Source organism: Cervus elaphus, chromosome 15, assembly GCF_910594005.1.
Source record: "Cervus elaphus chromosome 15, mCerEla1.1, whole genome shotgun sequence".
NCBI lineage: Eukaryota > Metazoa > Chordata > Mammalia > Artiodactyla > Cervidae > Cervus > Cervus elaphus.
In genome coordinates, this window is record NC_057829.1 from 58,241,044 (window position 1) to 58,260,596 (window position 19,553).

Here is a 19,553-nt window from a genome sequence, read left to right on the forward strand (position 1 = left end):
TTCATTCATCAAACCATCAAGTAACAGAGACTCTTCAGGAAAGCTATCCTGTGACTAGCATAAGAAAATACACTGCTAGCCTGAAAGCCATGAGGGTATAATAAAGTTCAAAAAAAGTGCAAAATAAGACAAAGATAAGTGCATTTTTGGTGCCAATTTGTTTGAAATTAAAAATAATATAATCCTGAAACTAGTCACCAATTCTTTTTTTAAAAGTTCTTATTAATTGTATTCATTTACTAGGGTTACTATAACAAAAAACCTTCCCCATACTGGGTGTCTTAAACAAAAGAAATTTATTCTCTTGCAGTTCTGGAGACCAGAAGGCCAAGATTAAGGTGTTGGCAGGGCTGGTTTCTCGAGAGGCCTCTCTCCTTGACTTGTCAATGGCCGTCTTCACCTGGTCTTCCATCTTCTCTCTTATGTGTCTGTGTCCTTTTCTCCTCTTTTAAAGACACCAGTCATACTGGATTAGGACCTACTCATATGACCTCATTTTACCTTATTAGCTTCAGATACAGCCACATTCCAAGGTACTGGGAATCGGGATTTCAACAGGAATTCAGGTGAGACACAATTCAACCCATAACATGATTCATACCTCACATCCTTTTCTGAACCAGAAATCTTTCCTCAACATGTCTTAATGTAAGAGCAAATACAGTACAGAATGTATAATGTATGTAAGTACTATATAAGAAACAAAGAAAAAGGATATTAAATGTCATTCCACCTGAAATGCTTATCTCTTTCCTCCACTTTTTACTCTTGATAATGGAACAGTAAAGACCACTTCACTTTCAGCAGCTTAAAAGTATGTCATCCTATGCCCATCCTTTCTCCCAAGTCTGAAATCAATTATTTTATGTGTAACTAATATATTATTACATTCAGAACTATTCTTTTCATTGATAGAATTATCACTTTATAAGACATGACCTATATAAATCCTAATGAAAGTTAAATCAGCTAATAAATGTTATCCATTATTAAGCAGCATGTGATTTGACTATATAAAAGCTTTACTATGAAAAACAGTTTAAAGGGACTTCAACAGAGGTGACTTTAAAAAAAGTGATTACTAGAAGTATCTATTAGGCATTCTAAATATTGATTGTCAAGAAAACTAAACAGAACTTCCCTGGTGGTCCAGTAATAAAGAATCTGCCTTGCAATGCAGGGGATGTGGGTTCAATCCCTGGTCAGGGAACTAAGATCCCACATGTTTTGGAGCAACTAAGCCTGTGCCACAACTACTGAACCTGCATGCTCTGGAGCCTGTGCTCCACAACTAGAGAGTCTGCACCACATACAAAGATCCCACATGCCACAGCTAGGACCCAATGCAGTCAAATAAATTTTTAAAAAAAAGAAACTAAAGACAATCAACTACTTCTACCACATGTACACACCTGTACATAAGGGAAGATTTCTTTCTTATCTATAATGACATACCAAATTATAAAATAGACCAAATATTAATCATACCATTGACTTTTTTTGGTAAAACATCTAAATTATAATGAATTGCTCTGTCAACCTCAAATGTTCTGTTATAAAGCAGATAATGTTAAATTTTAAGCGGCTGAGATATCACCATTTGTTATATTTTTACAAGTTAGGTACTTAGAATCATAAGACTCTTCCTCTCACATTAGAATGTAAGGTCCATGAGAGGAAATATTTTTGTCTATTTTGTTTGCAGCTCTGCTCACACTTAGAGAAGTGCTTGACACAAGGCAGGCACTCAGTAAACATGAATGAATGATATTTTGCATAAATATCATGACAAACAGGTATAAATGAACAGTGCCTGGAAGTTAATATTTTTACGGAGAAAAAAATATATATATACCCAAATGAGTGTTGTCTATATTAAGTCATGTTGGGTGATAGATGTACATCTTATTTTCACTGCTTAAAATAATCCTGAAACTCCATTTAGGATTATTTTAGAAACTGTGTAAGAAACCCTCTTCCTTTAGCCTTATAAAATATCAGTCAGCTCAAACTATTTCCTCATTCACTAGAAACTCAGGCACAGAGATGAGCCACCACTGAAGGTCTGCAAAAACAGGCACTTTGCTTAAGATCAAGCATAAGAAAGCACAATTTATCTCAAGCCAATGGTGTGCTGAACTCCCCTGACTATATACTACAGCAAAGTTTAAAATAGGTCTGTTGGAGAATTATCTTTAAAATCTAGATAATAGATAATCAATAAGGACCTACTGTATAACACAAAGAAATCTACTTAATATTTTGTAACAACCTATATGTGAAAAGCATCTGATAAAAGAGTGGATATATTATAACTGAATCATTTAGCTGTATACCTGAAACTAACAATGCTATAAATCAACTATGCTCCAATAAAAGATAAAAATTCAATTAAAAAAATTTAAAACATCATCTTGAGGCCTTCTCAAAGACTCCTTTAAATATGACTCCAATTATCTGTCACTGTGTATGAATGGATTAAACACCATGATTACATTTAATGATTTAAATTTATAAATGAACTTGATGTCCATAAACCATACTTGCAATACCAAATATATGAATCCATTTTAAAAGGGCCTTTGAATATTCTTCCCAGTCATTGTTTAGTTTTGCAGGAGTTTTATATTCTGATGACTACTAATTTTTATCATAAAAATGTTTTGGCTTCATATATTCTATTAATAACATCAGTTTTCCTGCTGGATATTTCAATACTTTTTCCTCCAAAATCAAGATTCTTTTTCACTAAAAGTAGTGTGAAGAAAAAGACACAACAAACTATTTATTTGTTGGTTATCAACACTGATTTACTGTTTTCTGATGCTTTAGAAATGACCACTTCCTAGCTACTTCCTTGGTAGCAAAGTCTAGCACAGTGTCTCATGTATAACACCTATCTAATAATGAATAATAACTTTAATAAAAGGAAAATCTGATACTATTTAAAAATAAGATACTATAATTACCTGTTGTATAGTTTAATGCCAATAATTCCATGTTTAAATGTCATTTAATTTTCAACAAAATACCTATTTTCTATAGGTCCTCTCTTACTCACCAAATCAGGCATCTTTTCCACTCTTCACCTCTTTGCTGTTTATAAAAATGGGTCTGACCTTTCGGAAAAAAATCAATAAATCCTTTTGAAAATTTGATGAAATCTATGGATCCTTTCCTCTTAAAACACACACAATCACGAAAGTTTGCACATCGATTGTAGGCGTGTTTAGATCTCTGGAAGCACATCCATTGACTCCTGGGCATATGAACCCCAAATTAAGTTACATTTTATAATATATCTCTGCATATATCCATTATGTATGACTGTATCTGAGACAAGCTCTATGCACACAGCATTGTTCAGTTAAATTATATTACTGCATAATCTTTACTAGAGAGTCAACTTTCATGAACACATATGCTGCTTTAGACTACTGGGATCTCATTTGGCCTCCTGTGCTATTAATTTATTTTATAATAAATTACCCATACACTGGGGAATTAAATCAGATTATAACAAACTCCCTTATGTGGCAGAGGCAAGAAGGAAGAGAAATGTAAGGAAAAAAAGAAAAGGTAGCTAATGAAAAAACAGGTTCAGAAGAGGGGTGCCTGTGTGTCAAAGGAAAGTAAAGAAGTTGAAGACATAATAATCTACCTTATAATTTTGTAAGACCCCAATAACCCTAAAAGTTTAAATAAACTAATTGAGGCAAGGGAAAATAAATGTGAAATCAGTGGGGAAGAAATAAAAACCCATAAAAATAGGAACAATGGATCTCTGTGAAGTGTACTAGGTCCATCCTTGAGCTACAGATGGAACACAGCTGTAAGTAAGAAACTGAAAAAATATATGAGATAGGGAAAAGTATCTCCAAAAGAACTGAAAATACTTCCAAAGCATCTGACAATCCATCCTAGATGGATTTTTTATTTCCAAAGACAAACCACTGAAGTTGCAACTTGTAGACAAAACTTTTGTGAAGAATTTCAAAGTACACTTTGCATTAAGGAATGTAGGCATCCCTCTTTCATCTCACAAAAATAAATCTTGAAAATATTCATCAAATTCTTCTTCCCTATTTAAAAGAAAAAGTATACATATTGATTAAAATCAACAGAGAAAAAAATTACTAGGTGACACATTATATGAAATTAAGGTAATTCAAACCAGCATACTTGCTGGTTCTTTTATATATATATATATATATATTTCATGATTCAGCTATCAAGTAATTCTTGGCTTCTAAAATAATCGTGACTATGCTCAGACTGATTAAAGTGTTGTATATGGTGGCATGTATCCCTACACATATTTATACTTAAGATTTTACTCTGAAGTACTTCGTATTACATCATTGCCTCTCTTTATGTTTTTGGTTGACTTTATTACTCTGTTCTTGGTTGACTTTATTACTCTGTTCATTCTCATTTCAAATTAATGAAAAAACTATTTTAAGGAAAAATACAAGTCCTAAGAATAGGGACGATCTGCTTAGGCTGCAGGTTTTATTACTCTGAGAAGAGTAAGTATGTATTTGTAGCAGTGAAGATTATATCTAAAAGAATAGAACTCTGAAAGGAGATACTAAACTATAATATATTAAAATATGAAAATTAAAGTACTAAATAAATATTAGTGGTAAGAGCCCAGAGCAGTACAATGAAAATAGCACAGGTTTTCGAGTCAAGACGGTATTTAAGTCCTAGCTCTGTCAGCTACTAGCTAGGTAAGCAAGTTATTTAACTTCTCTGGGCTCAGTTTCTTTATCTATATAATAAAGAACATTACATTTCCTCAAAGAGCTGTTGTGAAGATTAAGTGTATGTACAGTTGCTTTTCTTCCTTCTGGGAACAGAGAATCAAGCTACACAAATTCTGCCTACCAATCTCTTTAGAAAATGTTCTTTTAGATTAGAAATTCACAATGAGACTCCATCATTTTAAGTGACTGTGATGGGGGGGAGAAAAAAAAAGTGACTGTGATGGATAAAACCCCCACAACCATGTTCAAATTTAAAAAAAAATTAACTACAGAATCAGATACAGTTGATTTAAGAATTACCTACAAGTTGGTATTCTCCATACTACTGTCCCTTTTCCCAAGCATGACAGCAAAATGCAGCTGAATTTTTAAAACTGTAATAAGAACTTAGACGTATGAAATTAGCTGAACCTCTGTGTGTACTCAGATGTTAGTACATGATGTCAAGTTTTTATAAGGTCACAAAGAGCTCTGGATTATGGAACCCCTCTTAGGCTTTACTTATGGATCTTTACTGCCATAAAGGTGAGTGGACTCTGAGACCTATTCTTTCATTTTCAGCTCTTCAAGGGGAAATTCTATGGTCAAAAGTTCAGTTAATAGTTTGACTAGGATAGCAATACCTTTTTAGTAATCTGATCTATAATGACCACTCATATTGGAATTCTTATTTGGCAAGAAAGAAAAAAAGATCATAGAAAACAATCTTTTTTTTTTAAAAAGGCCTCTTTCCAACATACTTGAATTCTATTACACTGAGAACATATTATACAATTAGCAAGATGTTTTATCATCAACTTAAGTTTGCGAATTATGATTGATTCAAATCTCTTATTATGAACTAATAAGACTGGATTAACAAAATGGGACTAAAATTTATTGAGCACTTATTATATTCACAGGTATTGTACCAGGTGCTTTATATTCTTAATTATATTAGATTTTCACAATAAACTATGTAGTCGGTATTATTTTATCCTCTTTCAACAGATAAAGCTCAAGTGGTGAACATCCCAGTATATATGAGCTGATAATATTCCAGCCTATATTCCAACAGCTCTTCCAACCAATAACAGAGAACAATGTATGTGTTGAGTTGTCTGTCTTTGGGGGCAAGAAAACTCTGACACCTGTATATATCTTTGAGGAATTCTCCTGTACAGGTTTATGATAATCAGAACATCATGGATAGGCTCTAGAAGCTAGTAAACAGAACCTAAGCGAAGTCTAGGGGGTCATCTGTTAAGGGGAAATGAGGAAAGAATTACTCACCAAGAGGGAGCTGGGTAAGTTGGCTATATGTGGCCATAAACAATCACTGGGAATAAACTCTGATCTCATGGTCCTTGGCTTTAAATCAACATTCATGATGCTAAATTTTTCATTAAGTTATCAAAAATGGCAGTGGTCATAACCTTCTAGACTGATTGTAGAAGGTATGCAATATTGTTTTCTATTAACATCAGGACTTACTGTGATTTTTCATCTGTCTCTGGTAGTGGGCCCTTCCAAAGTTCAGACTCTGAAGCACTTTCTTCCTCATCAGAGTTTCCTGTTTATTTAAAAGAGATTTTTAAAAAATGTGCATATGAAATTTAAAACACATTTTGAACTATCCACCAATAATGCAATTAACTTTGGATTTAACTGTGGTTTAGCTTCAATTTTTACGGCTCTCTGAAAATTTAATTCACTTTTCCAGAGTAATAAATTCTTTTGAAAAAGAGTAAGCTGAGATATACCAAAGAGCCTCAGCAAATAGACCAAGGATTTAAAGTCTCATGGGAAACTTCTCTAAGTTATAGTGAGTTAAAGTAACAATTCCAATATTAACTCTATGTTGTAAAGGGATATAGAGTTAAGTTATATTACCTCTTGCACATCAGTTGTCTTTAAGTTAGTTTTTTCCTTTTCTTAATCATACAAAAGACATACAGGTTAAGATTTTTGTAGAGATATATTTACATTAGGATCAAGACCTCAAGAACTGAACTAGTAGTATACAGGACTAGCTAGTAAAATTATGAAAAAAAAATTTGTCAGATTTAAAAAAAATTACTGCTGATTACATTAACTAGAAGTCCAATTCAATGAAGAAACAGATGTTCTCATACACTGTTAGGAGTAAATATCCTTTCCTTGAAGAAAATCTGGAAATATAGATCACTTTAAACCCTTGACTGGCAATGCTGCTTTAAGAAATTTATTAGAATAAACAAGCTCCTCAAAAAAATATATATGTATATATGAAGATGTTCACTGTATAACAGCAACAACAAAAGACAACAACTTAAATCCCCACCAATTAGAGATTATGGATTTGGTTAAATAAATACTATAAGGCTGTTTAAAAAAAAAAAACCCTTAAAAAAACCCAAAACCATTAGCATATCTGTGATAGAGCAATATGTATGTTATATCAAAATTTGTAAGTTATAGAAAGCATGTATAGTATAATACAATATGTATTAAAACATTATATCTACATACATATATATATTATATATATAATATAATATATATAAATAATAAGTTTGTAAGGAATAACCAAACTTAACAGTGATTATACTACATGTGGACCTGGGATATTTTTACTCTCTAGGCACTTCCAAATTTTTTTATTATTATTTTAAACAATAACCATGTATTACCTTTAAAGATCAGTAAAAACAATAAAGATACTTGTATTTTTTAAATACAAAACAGATGTTTCAAATGAACCACCCTATACTAATCAACTAAAAATTATCAAATACTGCAACACATATCATGAGACAATAAAATTATATGCCACAAAGTAATTATGCTAGTAAATAATTCCTCTCCAATAATGACCATGAGTCTGGAAAAGAACTGACACCAATTTGTCTTGTCAAGATACAATGTCCCTTAGTTAAACTCAACACAAAAATAAAGCAACATTGATTTGCCATGGTGATTCTAGCCCTTTACCTGTTAGACTTTGATCCTTGAATCAACATGTGTGTCTGAACTTTGGTCCTAACTGATTCTAGCACAAATTCTAACAAAAACAGGGGGAAAAAAAAAAAGGTAGGGGGAGGGGTCATACTTCTAATGATCTACACACAAAGATGATAAAATTATAAAGCTTTGGGAGTAACCTTTGTCATTTCCTACTCCAGGAGATCTTCCCGACCCAGGGATCGAACCCTAGTCTCTGGCTTCTCCTGCACTGGCAGGAGGATTCTTTACCACTAGGTGCAATCTATTAGTTAGATATTATAGATTCATGTCTCTTGCATTGGCAGGCAGTTTCTTTAACACTAGCACCACCAACTCAATGACAGCCAGCACTGGAACTGCCAATGTCCCAAAACAATATTTGAAAAAGACAAAAGTCTCCAGCTCTTTATTTTTACGAAAATTCACTAACTGAACTAACAAAAAAGATCTTCACAACCCAGATAATCACGATGGTGTGATCACTCACCTAGAGCCAGACATCCTGGAATGTGAAGTCAAGTGGGCCTTAGAAAGCATCACTACAAACAAAGCTAGTGGAGGTGATGGAATTCCAGTTGAGCTATTTCAAACCCTAAAAGATGATTCTGTGAAAGTGCTGCACTCAATATGCCAGCAAATTTGGAAAACTCAGCAGTGGCCACAGGACTGGAAAAGGTAAATTTTCATTCCATTCCCAAAGAAAGGCAATGCCAAAGAATGCTCAAACTACCGCACATTTGCACTCATCTCACACGCTAGTAAAGTGATGCTTAAAATTCACCAAGCCAGGCTTCAGTAATACGTGAACCGAGAACTTCCAGATGTTCAAGCTGGTTTCAGAAAAGGCAGAGGAACCAGAGATCAAAGTGCCAACATCCGCTGGATCATCGAAAAAGCAAGAGAGTTCCAGAAAAACATCTGCTTTATTGACTATGCCAAAGCCTTTGACTGTGTGGATCACAATAAACTGTGGAAAATTCTGAAAGAGATGGGAATACCAGACCACCTGACCTGCCTCTTGAGAAACCTGCATGCAGGTCAGGAAGCAACAGTTAGAACTGGACATGGAACAACAGACTGGTTCCAAATAGGAAAAGGAGTACGTCGAGGCTCTATTGTCACCCAGCTTATTTAACTTATATGCAGAGTACATCATGAGAAACGCTGAGCTGGAGGAAGCACAAGCTGGAATCAAGATTGCCGAGAGAAATATCAATAACCTCAGCCTTATGGCAGAAAGAAAAGAAGAACTAAAGAGCCTCTTGATGAAAGTGAAAGAGCGTGAAAAAGTTGGCTTACAGCTCAATATTCAGAAAACGAAGATCATGGCATCCAGTCCCATCACTTCATGGCAAATAGATGGGGAAATAGTGGAAACAGTGACTGACTTTATTTTTCTAGGCTCCAAAATCTCTGCAGATGGTGACTGTAGCCATGAAATTAAAAGACACTTACTCCTTGGAAGGAAACTTATGACCAACCTAGACAGCATATTAAAAAGCAGAGACATTACTTTGTCAACAAAGGTCCATCTAGTCAAGGCTATGGTTTTTCCAGTGGTCATGTACAGATATGAGAGTTGGACTATAAAGAAAGCTGAGCATCGAAGACTTGATGCTTCTGAACTGTGGTATTGGAGAAGACTCTTGAGAGTCCCTTGGACTGCAAGGAGATCCAACCAGTCCATCCTAAAGGAGATCACTTCTGGGTGTACACTGGAAGGACTGATGTTGAAGCTGAAACTCCAATACTTTGGCCACTTGATGCGAAGAGCTGACTCATTTGAAAAGACCTTGATGCTGGGAAAGATTGAGGGCAGGAGGAGAAGGGGACGACAGAGGATAAGATGGCTGGATGGCATCACCAACTCAATGGACATGGGTTTGGATGGACTCTGGGAGTTGGTGATGGACGGGGAGGCCTGGCGTGCTGCGGTTCATGGGGTCGCAGATAGTCGGACATGACTGAGCAATTGAACTGAAACTGAAACTGAGCTAACAAAAGCACAGAAAAACTAATTGGGTTATCACCATGGTGTTATCCTGTTAATGATGTCAGAGAACAAACCTACCAGGCTTTTGAAAGTGGACAGCTAATTTCAAAAGGCCTTACCACCAGCTGTTCTCTTGTTTCCTCTTAAGGGTACTTATCATATGCAAGCTTTCCTACACTTGCTTTCTGCTATCAGACAATCCAGTTTTACTAAAAAAATACAATCGGTTTAGAATAACATTATAAAATAACTCCCTTTGATAGAGGACATGCTGAAAAGTGATCTAAGAAATATTCTTAGAGAATCAAATTCTACAAGACTGACGGTCCCTTTTAGCCCTATGAGCGCTTCCCAGGTGGTGCTAGTGGTAAAGAAACTGCCTGCCAATGCAGGAAACATACGAATCTATAATAATCTAACTGCTAGGTTGCGCTAGTGGTAAAGAATCCTCCTGCCAGTGCAGGAGAAGCAAAAGACTCGGGTTTGATCCCTGGGTCAGGAAGATACCCTCGAGTAGGAAATGGCAACCGACTCCAGTATTTTTGCCTAGAAAATTCCAGGGACAGAGGAACCTTGAGGGCTACAGCCCATGGGGTTGCAAAGAGTTGGACATGATTGAGCACGTGTGCATGTACACACACACACACACACACACACACACACACACACATGAATCTAAAATACCTAGTTCCCTGAGGGTGACAGAAACTACAAATCACTTCTTTGATAACTGCTACAACCTGCCAGAGGTGGGAATGATATTGATAAGGAAATAACAATTAGAAGACTGGGCAACATAAAACATATGCTTGCATTTGCATCAGCATCAAATCTACACAGTAATTATTGGCAACTGGCGATCAGAATTTAAGTCACTGATTCTGTGTTGGAAGGGGAGCTTGGAGGTCCACCTCTTAACCAATGAATGAACATCTTACTGTAATGACTGCAGTAACAGGTGGCTGTTTAATCTACACTTAAACACCTCACTGCTTCCTGATGCAGCCCATTCCTCCATTCTTCAGATAATTCTAATTGACAAGTTTTTCCTTAAATTAAGGCAAAAATCTGTCCATAGGCTATTTTTATCCAGACTCTAGTTCTGCCAAGCAGCCACCAAAAATAAGTCTCCTACATAGTAGCAGTCTTGCAAATATCTACAGTTTCTATGTCTACCTCCTTACCCCTTTCCTCTTCACTTTTTTCTAAGCTAAACATCTAAGGCTCCTTCAACCTTCTTCCGATAAAAACATTTCAAGTTCTGGCAACACTGGTTGTTCTATTCTTGACCTGCTTTAAGTTTTCAATGTTCCTTTTAGAATGTAATGTAAACTGCATATAATTTTCCCTACATGCTTTGAATAATAAAAGCAGGTCTATCATCTTGGTTTTTCTGGATATTATATGATACCTAAATAACTTAGCCTACTGAAGAAGTGTCAAGTCTCTAACTATGAAAACAATAGACAGGTCAGACTTTTTACAGACTTTTGATCCAACCTATTGCAGAAAACAAACACAAAATCTAATGCCCAGTATTTTCTTTTTCTCTGATATAACAATAACTACAAGTTATCAAAGACTTACTTCATATTAGAACATGCTTTACATGTCTATTATTTCACTTGACTCTGATAATAATCCAGTGACATCAAGCTTCTTTACATCCATTTTACAGACAGAACTGAGACACAGACCAAATCTTTTAATGTGAATTTGTATAATATATGTGTCAAAACTGGGTATAAAGAGTGGACTTACTTCACTGATGAAAGTTACTGATGATATAGCTAAAAGGACATACACTTTGGTGTTACAAACCTGTGTTTAATCATAGCTCTGCCATTAATCAGCTATCTGACCTTAGGCAATTTATGTAAATTCTCTGGGTCTTGCTTTTATCTACAAAATGGGATATTATGTGTCCATTACTAAAATTAAATGTGGTACACAACTAAACTACTTGTGATTAAGACAATTAACAAAAGCAAGTTAAAATTCTTTTTCCCCATAGAAACTGGGCTTTTCTTTTTAGACTTGGTTTTAACAATCAATATGTTACAAGGGGATAAAAGGGTAACTGAATATTACCCAAATGGAAATGAAATACAGAAACAGCAAAATTTGAGTTCTAAAATTGACAAGACCACCTAAGACAGGTCACTGACAACCTGAGAAGATATCTGGGTTTGACAAACCCTAACAAGGTAACTGTCTCCTACTTGAAATGGTACTACTTCAAGAACCAAGATAATGCAGATATTGTTCAGATTGACTACAGTATTCTCCCCTCCTTACAACAGAAATCTGACCTAGCTAAGGAGAGTTAACAGACTTATGGCTATTCCTGGGAAATGAGGGAGGATTGAGAGAGCTGGGCAGCAGGGGGAGGACAGTGGGAGGGAGAAGGAATTAAGACAAAGTGAAAGAATGAATATAAATGGCAAGTAAAGACCTTTCCCCCAAAGATTATTTTAATAATGAAAAACTGGAATTGGAAAAGGACAATCTTTTTTTCTACATTAAATTGGACTTCACACCTCTAACTGCAATGTATAGTTGGAAATAGGCAAAAACTATAAATTTTCCCATTTTAACTTGTTATGCTTTCTAAAAATATATATACTTACTACTCCATCCTCAGATAGCTTAACATGCCTGGTTATGTTCTGTACATTGTCAGGAAACTTAACCTAATTTAGAAGAAGCAGCTATTGATACGTTAGGATTGACATGAGAAGGGAAGTATCATTGCTTTATGACACTTCAAAAATGTTGAAAACAAAATGGTGTGAGGAAAATAATTTATAAAGAATATGTTGTATTCCTAAACTAGAGCAATGCCTCCACTGATATCTCCCTCTTCAGTAAATTTTTAAACAATGAATATCTTAAAAATTTTATTTTAAAAAAATTTCTGATTACTGAACACTTAAAAATTCCCATTAAGAATTATATACTAAAATGCTAATACTTAATTTGAAAGGTGGGATTTAGAGTAATTACTTCCTGAGTTTGCCACATAGACATATTCCTTGAAAATGAGAAAAAAAAATTCTTAAGTTTAAAAATTTACAAGTAAGCTGAGAAGTCTCAAATCTCTGAATTTCTATACGTCTAGATACTATCAAATAGATTAAATATTCTATTAAAGTACATTTTACTTTTAGACCCTAAGCCTATTTACTGTAAGGTCTTAAAGAAATTTGAGATTGTATTACTGTTGAGATGCAAGATTACTGTTTGTTTTATCACAAATGGATGCCCCCCTTTTATGAACCCATAGGAGATTCTGCTCTCAAAACTGCCTGGAAAAAGCTGAACACCCTGTGAGTTCTCTTTAATATTTTATGGGTACAATTAATCATTGTACTGTCCTTTCTTTGGTTTGGTTGTTAGGAAGAACAGTGACAAATTTGTGATCTACCTTTGCAATTATGCAAGACTTTTTGGTAAACACTTCTCTGTATTAAATTTACCTCTAGCTTTACTTTCCTACGCTACCTTATTTTCCCATTATTTTGATTTCACCTTTAAAAAAAATCTTATTTTATTGTAAACCATTGTGAATACTTTTTGGAATGCTGCAGGGAAAAAAACAATAATAAGATTTGTAGCAAATATTCAATGAAATCCAATCTGGTGAAAACTGTAGGACTCATTAAAAAGTTGACCAGTAATAACCAGTTGCTAACATTCTGCTTTCTATGCACAAAACAGAGATATTTAATTTGATTAATCAAAATCACCAAATGACAGATCACTCATTCTTGTACAATATAAGCAACATTTCTTAAATGTGAATCCATCTCCCCAATTCTTTTTCTATCCCAATCTTATCCCTTTGGTTCTCTTCCTTCACACTCTATAATGTGAAATCAAAATGTGTATCCATCCACTCTACTTACTGAAAAAAAAAAAATTGTGCTCTTCTATACTTGAAATCAGAAACTTTTAAATGCTCTAATTTGGGGAAGAAATACACTTTTGTTTTTTTTCCTATGATTTTTCTCACACAGTAGAAAAAAAATTACAGGACAAGTCACAATTTATGGGAAACACAAATTGCAAATAACTTGAATCTATATATTTTTATTAAATAAAAACCTGATACTTACTGTTGACAGAACTTTCTGATTTCACTGAGGATGAATGCGCTGGGGAAAACAAAAAATGAATGTGATTAAAACAAAAAAAAAAAACAGCACTGTTTCGTCAAGAATCACTGTGCAGTGGTATAACAGCCATAGCTATAACCAGAATTCTTCCAAGTAGTCTAGTTTACTTTCTAGTCAACTTTATAGTCTAGTAAACTTTACTTTATATCTTGCAGGAAAGCACTTCAAAGTCTTCTAATCTTCCCTGTTCCTTTGACTTATCTCCCTAATTAAAATGTTAGGTCCTTTTAGGCAGGGGTATTTTATGCTCTTGTACAGGCTGGAATACCTAGCACAAAACTTAAAAAATAATAAACACCTATAAAAAATATCTCATGCTGCTAGCGGGGAAAAAAGCTCATAGATTACCTACAACATAACCAACATTTTATCTACAGATTTTCAACATTCAAGAGCAGTTTACAAATAAATAGTTTTTCTTAATACTTTTTTGAAGATCATATACAGGTAAGAATTCACAGTAACTGAAAATCACAGAAAAAATTATGTCATAAAACATTTGAGTTCCACAATGGTTACCCAGTGAGAGAAACAGAAAAGTACTGAAGACGTATTACTTAAAAAAAAAAATTATTATATATACAGTGTCCTGCTGGAAGACCTCAGGGGAAATATTTCTGAAGCCTGCTAAGTCAGAAAAGAACATAACAGATGAAGTACCAGTTCCTCCAACCTCTCTGGATGAAAGTGAAAGTCATTCAGCCGTGTCTGATTCTTTGCAACCCCATGTCCTATACAGTCCATGGAATTCTTCAGGCCAGAATATTGGAGGGGGTAATCTTTCCCTTCTCCAGGGGATCTTCCCATCCCAGGGATCGAACCCAGGTCTCCTGCATTGAGGGTGCATTCTTTACCAGCTGACCCACAAGGGAAGCCCAAGAATACTGGAGTGGGTAGTCCATCCCTTCTCCAGCAGATCTTCCTGACTGAGGAATTGAACTGGGGTCTCCTGAATTGCAGGTGGATTCTTTATCAACTGAGCTTTCAGGGAAGCCCACCTCTCTGGGTAGATCTCATAATTAGTCCAAGTTGTCACACGAATGATCCCTTAAGGCCAGACAAGAGGGTGTGAGAGGCACAGGATAAAGATTCCAAAGAAAAGCAAGACCTGGACTGCCACCAAGTGCTTTATGTTATTGTTTCTTTACTCCTACTTATTTCCCAGCCATCAGAGAGCAAATAAAACATGGTTAGCCCTCCTGTAGCAAAAGAAACATGCTCTTCTCTGTCATGTAAGGAACATGATACCTGCTTCCAAGTGTCTATTATCTTAAAAAAGGCACACAGTTGTAACTAAAAGGAAGAAGTTGTAGGTTTGGATTAAATATTAAGAAAAACCTGCTAGCAATTACAACTATCTGAAATGTAAAGGAATATTTTGGATAATGGGTTCTTTTTCTCTGGAGGTGTTAAAGCTAAGGCAGAACAAGTACATGATAAAGAGCAGAGCATCTCAGACTTTATTGTGCATATGAGTCATCCTGGGAACCTGAAGTCAACTGTAATTCAGGAGATCTGCAAGGGTCTGAGGTTATACATTTCTAACAAGCTCCCAAGTGATGATAATGCAGAGGACCATATTTTGAAAGGCTAAACCATAGAATATCTTTTCAATCATGATTTCCAGGGCTCATTTCTGATGTTCCTTGCAACACAGAAATTGGCTGACTTCACTGACTCACTCACCTAAGATTTACTGAATACTTACTATTGGGAGCAAGCACTGTGCTTACGAACTGGGGATAAAGAATTAAACAAGTCACACAGTCCTTTCCTTAACAGAAAATAAATTATTCCAAGAGTGGTATGTATTTCTAAAGTAGAGTGCAGGGTGCTATCAGAATGTGCTAACAGGGAACTAGCCTTGCCTGGAAAAGTAGAGTGAAAGGAATTAGACAAGGCCTATTCAAGGAGCTGATCTTGGGGGCAGGATGGAGGTGGAGAAATAAGATCTTGAACTTTCTGCCAAGACAGTTTACCTAAATATCCCTTTGTGTTCATACCTGCCAAAGGAGACTGGTCCCCAAGTCCAGTTATTGATCTTTCTTACATTTTCTCTATCTGTTGGTTCAGCTATCTAGCCATCCAATTATCTACCCATCTACCTATTTAACATTCTGTATAATGGTAACCTGAGTGATGGGAGTTGACAGGATCACACAGGGAGAACAGAGAGAAAAAAGGTCTGTAAGAGCCCTGAGCAATTCCAACACCTAAGGGTAAGACTGAGGAGAAACTATAGTCTAAAACGGCTGGGGAGAGATCAAAAAGATAGGAAGAAAAGTCAAGAAAGTAGGTTGCTTTGAGGAATGTCAGCAGTCCAAAGGCAGCTGAGATATTAAGCATTTATTAATTACTATTCAAGTTTGGGACACATTAAGGTGGCCCGGCAGGAAAGTATCACATCAAGATGAACCTAGTTACAGATGATCAATCACAAATATCAATAAAAAGATATTAAACAGGTTTATATGGTCCTCCTAAAGTCTGATAAAATGTTGTCATTTTCTGCTTCATACCAAAGCTGAAAAAGAAAGAACTATATCTGATACTCTCTACCAAAGATACTCCAAATAAAGAGTAAATAAGAAAGATGTCTCAATTCCACTTTGCTTGGGTTTTCTGTCTCTGAAATTTTCTTATTCTTTATTATTTATGCCTAACATGTGCTAGTGGGGTGCTGGGGACAGAGCAATGAACACAGCAGACAGAACTCCTGCTCTCTTTGTGCTTTTATGTAACTGTCATATGTGTAATGAGGGAAAAGTTCTAGAGTTGTGACAGCATTATAAACGGGAGTCCTAATTTAGATTCGTGGTCAGAGAAGGATCCCTGAGGAAGTGACATTTAAGCTTAGAACTGAAGGATCAGTTAGGATGGGCCTGGAGGTTTTAGAGAGAGAAAGCAGCATCTATGCAGTCCTTAAATGTACAGAAGTTTGGCATTTTCTAGAAATTGAAAGGCTATGTGGGTGGAGTGTGAAAGTAACATGAAGAGTAGTGAGAAACAAGCCTTGTATGCTGGATCATTTAGACCCTTTGGGCTTTGTCCAGACATTGGTTACATATTAAGAACAACAGGAAATCACTGCTAGATGGAGAATGGATTAAGAGAAGGGAGGTGGGATGACAAGACAGTGGTGGAAACACTAAGGATAATATAGTAGTAGCCTAGATGAGAACACATAGTTAGTTTGAACGAGAGCAGAAAAAACTTGAGAAATACATAACCCGGGATAAAACTGATGGGATTTACATAAACATGGAAAGAGGAGTCTGGCAGGCTAGAGTCTGTGGGGTCGCAAATAGTTGGACACAACTGAGCAACTGACACACACAAGGATAATTTCCAGACTTCTGATGTTAGCTTTTAGGCTGACAGACGTATCAGCTACTGAAATACAGAACACTAAAGGAAAAACATCTTCTAAGGAAGATCACATGAATATATAACTTGAGGGATGCAACCTCATCCTTAGTCACGAGTATCCAGCTACCTAATTACCTATTTTGGAGGTCCTGTATAAACTTTACATTGTAGGGATTAACTCTTTAATTTGGAATATGCAATGACTAACATGATGTCATATTATGACATAAATATGTAACGGTGAATGTTACAAAATCTTCAAATACAATACATTAAATATTTTACTGGCACATGAGAATAAAAAACTTTTAAATCTCAAATGAGATTCTCACATTTATTAATTAAAATTTATTTTGAAGTTTAGAACATGATTTATAGACAAAAAAGACATTCTGTTTCAATACCATTTCTCAATAAACAGTAAAATACCAGTATTTTTCTTCTCATTATCTATCAATTTTACCAAGTCTAAAACTTGGCAATACTGTATGTTTGAATGTATCATGACATGCTGGAAGGAAAAAATGTACATAATATAACATGTCTAATGATCATAGCTGGAGCAAGGGAGCCCTCTCCTGTTCAAGTATTATGTTAACACTAGCCAGAATCTAATTCAATCTACCATTACCTACCTAATTTAGTCCAATTCACTCTAAGTTACAGTTAATTTGACTCTAATACGGACTGAAAAAAACAACCCACAGCAACCTTCATTAAAACTATGTACCAAGTACTATGCAAATGGCTTACATACATTATCTGAGCTAAGGTACAATTATCATGACCACTGTCTAAACTAAGGCACAGCTTAAGGACTGCTGAGGAACAAGTAAGCAGTTGACCTGGATTTGAATTTAACAATTACTTGCTAACTGTATGTGCACAATACCATGTTAGGTTCTGAGGATACATACATATCAATCTCTATCATTTCAAGAAGCCCATTAGCTAGGGAGAAAAATCAAACAGACCATGATCATTGAAATCACAATGCTATAATTTTATACTGACTTATAGATTATGTACTGACGTACAGTGTTCAAAGTGCCTTTCACGTTCTTATTTGATTCTCCACCATAAGCACCAGCAATACAGAAACCAGGTAGTCACGTCATTACTGTGTAGGTGTATGGGGAAAGTAAAACTCAAGAAATTCAGTGACTTGCTTAATGTAACATGTCTATAACAAACAAATCCAGAAATCAGAGTGCTGTTACAATACTACACCATTTGCAAAAATGAATCAAAACTGACCTTGTTCTTGAAACTTCTATAAGTTACTATAAATTTGTCTCTAAATTCTCCAGTTTCCTTTCAAATACTATAGAACAGAATTGTAAATGCATTTACTAATTAAACTCTTAAATTTGAGACATATGGCAGACTATCCTTTATGTTCAGAAATATGAGTAAATATTATATTTTAATTCCCATTTACCTTTATCCTTTTTCTTAGAGGTCTCTTTTACAGAAGATAATTTGGGTTTTTTATGTGTTGACTCTTCAGAATCTTTTTTGGCTTTATCCTTTCTTTTTTTTGACTTGACTTCTTTTCTCCTTTATGTTGAACAATATAAAATTAAAAATAACTTTTTCAACTAAGCTTTACAAAAAATAAAAATCAATGGGCAAAAAAAGTTAAATTAGTTGAAGTATTCATTTAAAACGTAATTACATAACAAGAAATGCTTAAATGAGTGTAAATATTGCAGGTTAGTATATTACTTTAGCCACTTCTATAAGATTACAAAGTCTGAGACAAAAGTAAGGTAATTAGCACTTGGAGACAAAATTATTTTTTGTAAGTTTTATATAAAACCTTAGTAAATGTAATCATTGTTTTACTCATTTCCTTTTTAGATTCTATCATTTTGTTGTTGTTCAGTCACCCAGTCGTGTCTGACTCTGTGACCCTATCATTTAGCCATTCTAAAAAATTACAAAAACAAATCTCATTTCCCTCCACATAATTCATTATCTATCTACACTTTGAAAAAACACATAGAACAAAAGAAGCCACTGTACAGCTCTAAACCAGTAAATAGAAAATCATTCTCTTAATAATAAAGGAGAATAAAATAGAGGTATAATGGAATGAGAATGGAAGGGCTTATTGTTAACTCACACGTCTACTTTATACCACTTATCTTTTCACTGCTACAGCTTTACCTTTTGTTGTTGTTGTTCACTAAGTTGTGTCCCACTCTTTTGTGACTTCATGGGCTGTAGCCTACCAGGCTCCTTGGTCCATGAGATTTCCCAGGCAAGAATACCGGA

At 35.0% G+C, this 19,553-nt stretch overlaps 1 protein-coding gene across 5 annotated transcripts in view; it reads right to left on the minus strand.

Moving 5' to 3' along the window:
• Positions 1-3,900: 3,900 nt before the first annotated feature.
• LOC122709048 (protein FRA10AC1) overlaps positions 3,901-19,553 on the minus strand; it is a 34,636-nt gene continuing 18,983 nt past the window's right edge. For 4 of the 5 annotated variants that reach the window (XM_043926115.1, XM_043926114.1, XM_043926113.1 and 1 more), the window contains 4 exons: positions 18,715-18,833; positions 13,845-13,883; positions 6,243-6,321; positions 3,901-4,082 (listed from right to left, as the gene is read on the minus strand). In XM_043926115.1, the coding sequence (XP_043782050.1) occupies positions 4,040-4,082; positions 6,243-6,321; positions 13,845-13,883; positions 18,715-18,833 (280 nt within the window). In that variant the 3' untranslated portion in view covers positions 3,901-4,039. The remainder of the gene's footprint in view (positions 4,083-6,242; positions 6,322-13,844; positions 13,884-18,714; positions 18,834-19,553) is intronic. The other variant, XM_043926116.1, reaches the window with a different exon arrangement.